Below are 10,100 nucleotides of genomic sequence, written 5' to 3'. Positions count from 1 at the left end.
TTTTTCAAGAGCTGATGTCATATTTAATTTTCATTAACTTATTATAATAAAATCTAATCTTTATAAAATTTCCTTTGACATTAGATATTTGGGCCACTTAAATGTTTTTTTTCCGGAATAAAAAGTGTCCTGAAGGCTCTATTGCCGAATGTTACGTCACTGAGGAATGCTTAAATTATTGCTCACTATACACAGAAAACTCCTCAGCTACACTTTGTGATGATGAACCACAAAGTGCATTTTCAATATTCTCGGGAGTATCAAATGATAGTGATGTCATCCTAAGTACAAAGTCCTCAATTAGGATTTAATGGAGAAGGCACACAACTATTGCCTTTTCAACTGTGACGAAGTTCAACCTTACATTGAGTAAGTTATCTATATGGTATTTTAATTTTCAATAGTTTTCCTTTCATGTTTTAAAATAATATACCATTTTCGTAGGGAGCATTTAGAGACCGTTAAGAATAAAATCTCAACGAGTGACCCTGCTTACCAATGGCGAATTCAACAGTTACAGGACAAAGAATTCCGTCGTTGGTTTCAATCATATGTAAGTGTATACCATTAGATTGTGATTAATTTTCATATTTTGTTACTTAAGATAAGTAACCGTTTGTTGGCCAACTAGGTGCAAAGAAAGGTTGGAATAGATGAAAATCTCAGAGTCTTGGCTAGTTCCCCTGATTTTAGAGTGAAGACTTTTAAGAGACTTGATGTTCAAGGGTTTACATTTCGTACAAAATCGTCTGAAGAATCTCATTTTACTCAAAATAGTGGTGTTTTTGTGAAAGCAACAACTACCAGTTTCGCGAGTTCGAAGGTTAAATCTCCAAGAGATGAAGATGTAGGCTACTATGGTGTAATAAAAGACATCATTGAACTTTCATTCAATGTTGGTGCAAAAAAAGTAGTCTTGTTCGAGTGTGATTGGGCTAATATTCGTACGAATAAGAGGGACAACCTAGGCTTTACACTTGTGAATTTATCCAAGCCAGATGCAAAAGCAAATCCTTTTGTTCTGCCATCACAAGTATTGCAAGCATTCTACGTCGAAGATCCACGTGATAGGACATGGGTGGTGCCTGTTGTTATTAAACCAAGGGACAACTTTGCTCTAAAATATGAGGATCTTGTTGAAGTTGAAGATGGATGTTATGAGATACTTTCGATAAATAATGACATAAATGTTATAGATGTTATGGAAGAGTAACTCATTGTATTTGTTGATCAAATATTTTTGGAACTCATATTTGTAAATTTACCTTTTATTTGAATTATTTGTCGTCTTATTATTTTCATTAAGTTTATTTAATCTATTAATGTATTTGACTCGTCATATTATGTTATATGTGTTGTCTTAACTTAAAATTGATGCTAATGTATCTTGTTTTCTTGTTCAGGCAACCCGATTTGTGTATTTTCCATGTCAGGGCAAGGTTCGAGCACATATTATGATGTAGTAGTACACGTGGACTTTAACGATGCAGGTCTTCCAGTCGGGCGTGGGAGGAACCGATTGGTGCGGGCCATTGCTAGTCAAGTTACACATTGTGACCTTTTTAATCCTTGCATTTCTTGGCCTAAGCACAAAAAAGACGGTCGGGTTGAGCAATTGTGGTTACGATTCAAGGTATTTGAAATTATTAAAAATTTAATAATAATTCTTAGTTAGTTAAATTGATTTGTTGTATATGAATTTTTTTTATTCTTGTTAGGACAAATGGAAACTTCCTGATCGAGATTCTACGAAGAAATGGTTCAATGCTACGGCCAATGCTCGTTGGAAAGATCATAGAACTAAAGTATTGAAAAAAAATTATGATAGAGCACCAGATCTTGCCACTGCTAAGGCCAATCGTCCGGAGGGAATGATTAGTTCATCTACATGGGAGGAATTGTGTGATCAATTTTTTTCTATATCTGATTCCAGTGGTGATGGCAAGGTAAATTATATTTCTTTTGATTTTTTTCTAATTTGTCATGTTCAAATAAATTTAATCGAAGTTTATTAACATGTGTATATTCACAGTCCAAGTCTGATAAATGCCGAGAATCCCGAATGAAAATCCCTACCGACCACCATTGGGGTCGAACTAGTATTAGTGGGTGGTCTCATGAACATGTAAGTCTAGTCTTATATATTTTTTTGTTAAATTTTTCGTATTATATTCATGTATATTTTATATTAATTTTTTTTATAAATTTTTATTACAGCTTCAAAAATTTGGTAAAGCTCCTACCGTGGTTGATAAATATAAAAAAGGCTATATGCGTATCGACCCATTGATGCCATTCGTGGAATCCGGGTCATCCACGGAGGAGGGTGAGAGGGCAGAACCATATACTGGGATTGGAACTCCTGAACAACGTGCTATTGCGGTAAGTTTTCATCCTTAATTCTTTTGTATGTTGAATTAGTTGGTGGGTTTTTTGTTTTGGTATTGTGTGTTTGATCTATTGTTTGGTATATATGTTAAATTGTGTTTGATCTATTGTTTGGTATATATGTTGAATTTGTTGATGTGTTTTCTATGTATTGATATTTTTTTGGTATATCCATACAATAGTTGTTATGCTGCCCAATTTTTTGTTTAATTTATGAATTTATGGTCATTTATTTGGATTTTCATGAAGACTTGGAAATAATATACGATGAGTGTATTAATGATGGAAAAGATCAAAGTACGGCCGACTCAATAGCTTGTGAAAGAGTGTTGGGTAAGACAAAAGTACTTGGGATTCAAAGCTCAACCACTAAGAAAGTTGCAAGATCAAGATTTTCTTCTGTTAGAAATGAAGAGTTGGAGACTAAAGTCGAGCTCTTAGAAGGAGAATTGCAAGAATCGCGAGATGAAGTGAGCTCACTTAAAGAATCTTTGAACTCATTACTTAATACTTTAAGACAAAAAGGAATTGTAGATCAGCCCGTCTCCAAAACTCCAAATTCGGGTACTTCAAATGACGACGAAGAACGACTCGATTTGGATTAATTTCATTTTGTAATGCTACAATATTTTTCTAAGTTTTTATGTAATTCTAGATTCATATATGTACTGTTGACTTGATATTTAATTTTATGTAGACTTCAACTTTAAAACTGCTGTGTAATTTAATTTAGTAGTTCAAATGTTTTAGTGAAATTAATAATTATTTACAGGTAATTTATTATATAAAATAATATATATATATATATATATATATATATATATATATATATATATATATATATATATATATATATATATATATATATATATATATATATATATATATATATATATATATATATATATATATATACATGTATATATATATACACAAAACTGTACAGTTACATTTGCGACGAATAGTTAACATGCGTCGCAAACATTGGCGACGAACAGAGAAATATCGTGGCAACACTTTGCGACGATATCTGTATTTCGTCGCAAAAAAATATTATTTTATTTTTGTTGAAATTTTTACTTTGCGACGAAAATATAAAACATCGCACACACGGCGACGATAGTGTAGATATAAATGTCGCAAACACAAACATCTAATGTATTATATAAAATTGACTTTTTGCGACGAAAATGTAATTCGTCGCCCGACTAGCGACGAAACCGCGCGTTCGTCGCAGCCTTGGCGACGGGATCATTGGCGTCGAATTTGGACCCCCATTGCGACGAAACTGGAATTGTCGCAAGAGTCCTAATTTCGTCGCAAGAGTCCTAGTTTCGTCGCAATTTTTCGTCGCCTGTGGCCGGTTTTCTACTAGTGTCAATTACTGTATTCCTACGCAATTAATTCTAGAACACAACATTAAACACAAATCTCAATAATGGCTACCTAAGAGGTTAACTCTATTCCTATGTTAATACCACAAAAGCTCTTCTACCACAGTTCTAATTATTAATACGATCTACCGATTCATGCGATTAACAATAACATAAAAGCACATAAGGTGATCAAATTCATGCACTTAATAAAACAAGTAGAAGAAATAATCCAGAATTAAAACTTGCATAAAATCATAGAAAAGGGTTCATAAATCCCACATAGGGTTCCAAATAAAATCCTAGAAATAAAGACTTAGCTACTCGTGATTCTTATGATAAACAAAATAAAATAAGAAAAACTATGCTTGAGTCTTCGTTGCTCTTCATTCCTCGCATTTTGTGGTGTATATTTTTGTGCTTATGGTGTAGAGACTCGTTGTTTTTATAGGCTTTTCTTGATAAGGAAGTAATGAAAACCTAATAGGAATCAATTTCCGCCACTTTCCCCCATCAGTATTTATTCTTCGATTTTCGCCATGTTGGAGTCCGAATTTTGTAATGTTGCGTAAATAAGAATTGTAGACCTTGAAAATATCTTTCTAATGCCACCAAACTCAGCTGATTTGGAGTTCGTATTAGAGAGATATGCTCGAAATGGTGGACACTGCCAAAGCTGTAGCGAAATTCCTTCTTCCAATTTCATTTATTTCCTTATTTGCATTTTTTTCCTTTCTTTTTGATATTTCTTCCTTCATGGACACCTAATTCTCGTTTTCACCTATAAAAAACACAAAATCAATCAATTAAAGCGCAAATATAAATAAATCTAAACAAAAGATCCACGTAAAGTAAACGTATTGAGCGTAAAATCTACACTCAACACTTAACTAACGGACTAACGATAAATTGACGGAAACTATGCTGCACGGACACGGCGATACGCAGATACGGAAACGTTGATACGGATTTCCAAAAAACTAGGATACGAACACGCGGGGATACGTGTAAATATAAAAAATATTGGGGTACATTTATAAATTGTAAAAATATATTTATCATTCGCCAAATTGCGTAAGAGAACTGCGCGCACTTGTTGCTCGTGTTCTTGGTTCAGGTTGCCGCTAGAGTTTTGGACTTTTAGGTGGACTCTAAAAGAAGACCGGGTAAATGTGTATTACAGAGAAAAGAAAATACACATTTTTTATTAGGACTTCTTTTAAAACATAAGAGCCGTGTCCCAACTTTTTTAAAATTGAGGCCACTGTCTCACACGGGTGACCTATTTTTAGAAATTACGATACGGCCCGACACGGGTGTCTGAGCCGTGTCCGGGTGTGTCCGAGTGTCCAGGTGTCGGATACAAGGACTCTTCACCTTTTAGGGCGTAAATGACCAAAAATGTTAAATTATTGAAATATAAGGGACCAAATGTGAAATCGATACAAACTTGAGGGATGTAAACTGTAATTTCCCATTTTTTTTCTTAAAACAATTGAATTTGAAAAGGTTGGCACCAAATTAAATTATAGGTTAGTGCCACTCTACAAACTTAATACATGTACTAGATTATCTGACATAGTACTAAACTTTTGTCCCTCAACTAATTATGTGTCCTCAGGCATATCTCTCTTTAAGTTCAGGACTTGCCAAACTGATCATTACTAACTTAGCGAACTTCCTACTCCTATGTACGCCCAATATCTTTTTAATTGTATTTAATGGTGAAGATTATAAAATATTAAAATTATTCTATATTACTTATAAATAAAGGGAAAATTAGCTGGAGGTCCCTAAAAAATATTCTCTATAGCTATAAGGATACGTGCATTTTGCCATTTTATTAAAAGTCCTTGCTCGCTCCCCCTCTAACAGAATCGCTTAGGAAAACTAACAGTACCAGCGACAACTAACAGTACCAGCGACGCGGTGATTTGCACAATTTAGTTAAATAAGCTGAAGAAAAAAAGTAAAATCTCTGGTGCGGACCATCACCAAACAATTTTTAGGTGGTGTTTGCAAAAGCTTTTAAAAATAGATTATGAGCTTTTTTTTTCCACATAATTTTTTTTTAGGTGATTCCAAAACCGACTTTTGCTTTTGCTTCTCTTAAAATAAGTTGCTTTAATCTATAATTTTAAAAGCGCACCCATGCACCTGCCTTTTCTATTTAAATTTATTTTTTAGATTTTTTGCTAACACCCCCAACTTTTAGAATTAAGCACTTAATGTCAACTTAACTCACAATCACTAACTTCAGCTTTTAAATAAGCTTTTGCAAACACCACCTTAATATTTTTTCGATTTGGTTTAATTTCCATTACTATTAGGTTACGCGTATGTAGGTGTGTGATTATCTGTGTGCGCTGTGTGATTATCTATGTGCGCTTGTGTGTGGCTGAACTTTTCAACGATGGCAGCGGCAGGGAATAGGGATGGAGCAGATTTAACGGAATGCAACAAGGTTGGACGGGATCTGATGGAGGACGGGGAGTCTGAAAAACACAGGACTTTTAGCAAATTGCAAAAGTACTTGATGTGTTTTAATTTGAAAGACAATTAGAGCTCAGGGGTGTTTAACAAACGCATTTGCTCTTCATATTATTGATCTTAAAGAAATCCAAACTCAACTGAATTATGCATTTGTTGGCCACAATTCAACGATTTTTTCAGTGGGCTAGTTATTTATATTCGTTTAGGCCTTTTTGGGAGAATATATGAACAATTGAATTTGAAAAGGTTGGCACCAAATTAAAGGGTAAATTACAAACACCCCCCTTAGGTATGTTCAAATTACAAAAACACCCCTCTTGTTTGGATAATTACAACCACACCCTCAGCTCCTCAAATTTAGTTGAATCTTCGAGATTATATGAAATATTATCACTTTTGTACCCGTTTTATCCCATTCAAACACTACATTATGAAGCAAGATGATCATAATATGTGATTTTTAGCTTGTATATATCAGTTTGTGGTGCATCGGAAACTGTATTTTTACACAAAACGAGTAAAAACTAGAGCACATTCCACGGAATCTAGATGATTATGTTGAATTTGGCACCATAAGGGTGGAGGTGTAAGAAAAAAATCATAGTTGAGGGGGTAGATGTAATTATCCAAACAAGAGGGGTTTTTTTGTAATTTGACCATACCTCAGGGAGTGTTTGTAATTTACCCCCAAATTAAATTATAGTTGAGGGCCTCTCTACAAACTTAATACGTATGCTCATATTATCATATTATTTCATTTAATTTGTACTAGATTATCATCTGTTTCCTCATCGTATCTTTCTTTAGGGTCATGACATGCCAAACTTTGTACTAACTTGGCGAATTACGTACTCCTACATACACCAAACAATTGTTAAATTAAGTTTTTTTTTTTTTTTTTTTTTTTTTTTTTTTTTCTGAAACTAAGTTGTGTATGCAAGTTGTGTATATCCTATGCTGTAGAAAGCATATATTCTTGTTTTAGTTTTTTCTTCACTGTATTTTAACTACGTTGTTATTTATTAATACAACTAAGTTGTGCAAATCACCGCATCGTCGTTACTGTTAGTTTTCCTAAGCGATTCCGTTAGAGGGGGAGCGCACAGAGACTTTCAGCAAAATGACAAAATGTTCGTGTTCTTAATCCTTATAGCTATAGAGAATATTTTTTAGGGACCTCCAGCTAATTTCCCCTTCAAACTTTTGTTTCACCATTATTTGATAAGCAATCGAGTCGAGGTCGAATGAACTCTAATCGAACCTAAATGATTTCAAGCTTGAGTAGCCAAATTTTTTATTCATTTATTATGATTTGTTTCCCTAAACGAGCTCTAGTCGATCTTCAAAGGTTATCGAACGAAAATATGTGTTCGGGCTGGTTCGTTCTATATTCATGGATCAAAAACTCAAACGAGGTTTCAACATTTTTTTTTGTATTGTATATATCGAGTAACTTGATTTTATTGTATGGCGGCCTAACTACAAATTTTTCGTGCTATATTATTATTCATTAATTGAACCTACTACGATGGCATTAATTTCTTCCACCCTCCTCTTTTTTCCATGCATGCCAATATATGTCTATAAATAGAGATCATAATCACAATCATAAACCATCTTCATTCACCATATATTTCTTGATACTACAACTCACTCACTCATGGCACTTCAACTTGTTCATCACTTTTTATTCTTCATCTTTCTTTTTACCCTAATATTAATTTCTCCTATACTTGGCCATGCCAAGAGGGAGATGATGCCAATCAGTGACAAAAAACCACCACATTTCGCTTTCGATTTCATCAATCAATTAGAAGGTTCTAAGAAGGGAAACAAAATCGAAGGCATCCACAAGATCAAAAACTACCTCCATCAATTTGGTTATCTCGATAACCAAAACCTAAACCTAAACCACGCCGCCGAGCCCCACGATGACGAATTCAACGATGCCCTAGAATCTGCCATCAAAACCTACCAAAGAAATTACCATATTGCCCCCACGGGTATACTAGATGCTACGACAGTATCCAAAATGGCCACCCCTCGATGTGGCTATGCCGATATCATTAACGGTATCAACACCATGCAACCTAATAAGGGTAAAAAGTACTCGAACTCAAACAACGATATTCACACAGTGTCTCACTACCGTTTCACCGTCCCAAGAAACCGTAGATGGCCGCGGTCCAAAGCTAACCTCACTTACCAGTTTCTTCCCAACACTCCCGAGATCGCGGTGGACCCCGTTTCGCGGGCCTTCCAAAAGTGGCATTCCGTCAGCGGTTTCAGTTTCTCGCGGGCCCAAGACAGTAGCTCCACCGATCTAGTGATCGGATTTTTCAACAGGTCCCATGGGGACGGATACCCGTTCGACGGGCCCGGCGGAGTCACAGCCCATGCGTTCCGTCCTACCGATGGGAGATTACATTACGATGCGGATGAGAAATGGTCCGACGGCCCTGCCCCAGATGCTATGGACTTGGAATCAATAGCGGTGCATGAAATCGGGCACCTTCTCGGGCTCGGGCATTCCGATGTTGAGGCTGCGATCATGTATTCCTATCTTAACTATGGAATGAACAAAACTAATTTCGATGCAGATGATATCAATGGAATCAAATCTTTATATCGAAACTGGGGGAATTAGAAGACTTCTTTATCTCTATCTCAATATATTCATATGTATAGATATAAATACATACATGGCAATAAAACTTCCCTAGTACTAAGGGTTCTCTTTATGATAGAATTAAGAAAATAAACTTTATAATATATTTGTATTAAGAAGTTCTCTTTATGAGATTTAAAAAAGTAAACTTTATAACTTTTATATTGTTTTTTTTTCCCTTGACCGTATTAATTATGACTCAACTCGAATAAAAGCAGAGCAAATATCTTATAAGCCAATAGGAAGCTACTTATTTGCAAACTCCAAAATCTCTTATGTCGAAAAGGACGCTAAGAGCAACTTCAGCACCTCTTTTAAAATTTGCACTTCTTTCTAAATTATACAAAGTGAACAGTGTTTTAGTACATTTAATGTATTTTTTATAAATAAATATTAAATTTTATTATTAGATTCCATATATTTGATGATGTAATAATATAAAAAATCTTATTTACAAAATAATAATAATTTAAATTTTGATTAATTAATTATATCACGATTTGTGTAAATCTATGTATCCATTTGTGTAAAGATGTTTTATTCAATCAATCTTAATTTATATTATGAAATTAGGACAATCAATTTTAATTTAGAAACTATTAACTCTCGAATTAAATGCCATTATTAAAACTGATTGTATTCAGTTTTGTGAAAACTTATGGACAGAACTACTAAAACATTATTATTATATATTAACTAGTAATTCACCCGTGCGAAGCACGAGATCAATATTTTTTAAATTTTTTTTTGGGTAAAATAAAACGAACGAAAACTTTGAACATTTGACATACATGTAAATAATACCAAAAAAATGTTTTATTGAATCAAAATATACATTTGTTTGTGATTTACCTTCATATTCGCTGAAAATCTTTTGTGCACACAACATTGCTCGTAATTTTAGTTATATCGCCTGATTCTGAGTTGATAAATATCTTTATCTCAAATCTACTTTTAACTCTGGACATTGCGGCGTACAATTGCCTATGCACCTGAATATGAACACTAATATTACACTAACAACAACTACTACTACAAATACTAAAACCAACATTGATAATACTAATATCACTACTAATATTAATATTAAAACCAACACTAATAATACTAATATTAATACTAATCATAATATTAATACAATGATTAATGCTAATAGTCTAATACTAATATTAATATCA

The 10,100-nt window shown here is 33.9% G+C and overlaps 2 protein-coding genes across 2 annotated transcripts; both read left to right on the top strand.

Moving 5' to 3' along the window:
* The first annotated feature begins 1,411 nt into the window (after nt 1-1,411).
* LOC148767585 (uncharacterized) lies at nt 1,412-2,421 on the top strand. Its single transcript, XM_088823999.1, has 4 exons — nt 1,412-1,633; nt 1,719-1,946; nt 2,033-2,125; nt 2,218-2,421. Exons 1-4 carry the CDS (start codon nt 1,427-1,429, stop codon nt 2,398-2,400), a joined length of 711 nt encoding a protein of 236 aa, XP_088680125.1. The 5' UTR covers nt 1,412-1,426; the 3' UTR covers nt 2,401-2,421.
* A 5,442-nt stretch (nt 2,422-7,863) lies between these two features.
* On the top strand, nt 7,864-9,084 carry LOC105956986 (metalloendoproteinase 3-MMP). The gene has a single exon (XM_012980896.2). The coding sequence runs from the start codon at nt 7,915-7,917 to the stop codon at nt 8,899-8,901; it is 987 nt and encodes a 328-aa protein (XP_012836350.2). The 5' UTR covers nt 7,864-7,914; the 3' UTR covers nt 8,902-9,084.
* Nucleotides 9,085-10,100: the final 1,016 nt, after the last annotated feature.

The sequence above is a fragment of the Erythranthe guttata genome, chromosome 10 (genome assembly GCF_056151865.1).
Source record: "Erythranthe guttata isolate IM_541 chromosome 10, IM_541, whole genome shotgun sequence".
Classification (NCBI taxonomy): Eukaryota; Viridiplantae; Streptophyta; class Magnoliopsida; order Lamiales; family Phrymaceae; genus Erythranthe; species Erythranthe guttata.
This window is presented reverse-complemented; position numbering and strand designations above follow the sequence as displayed.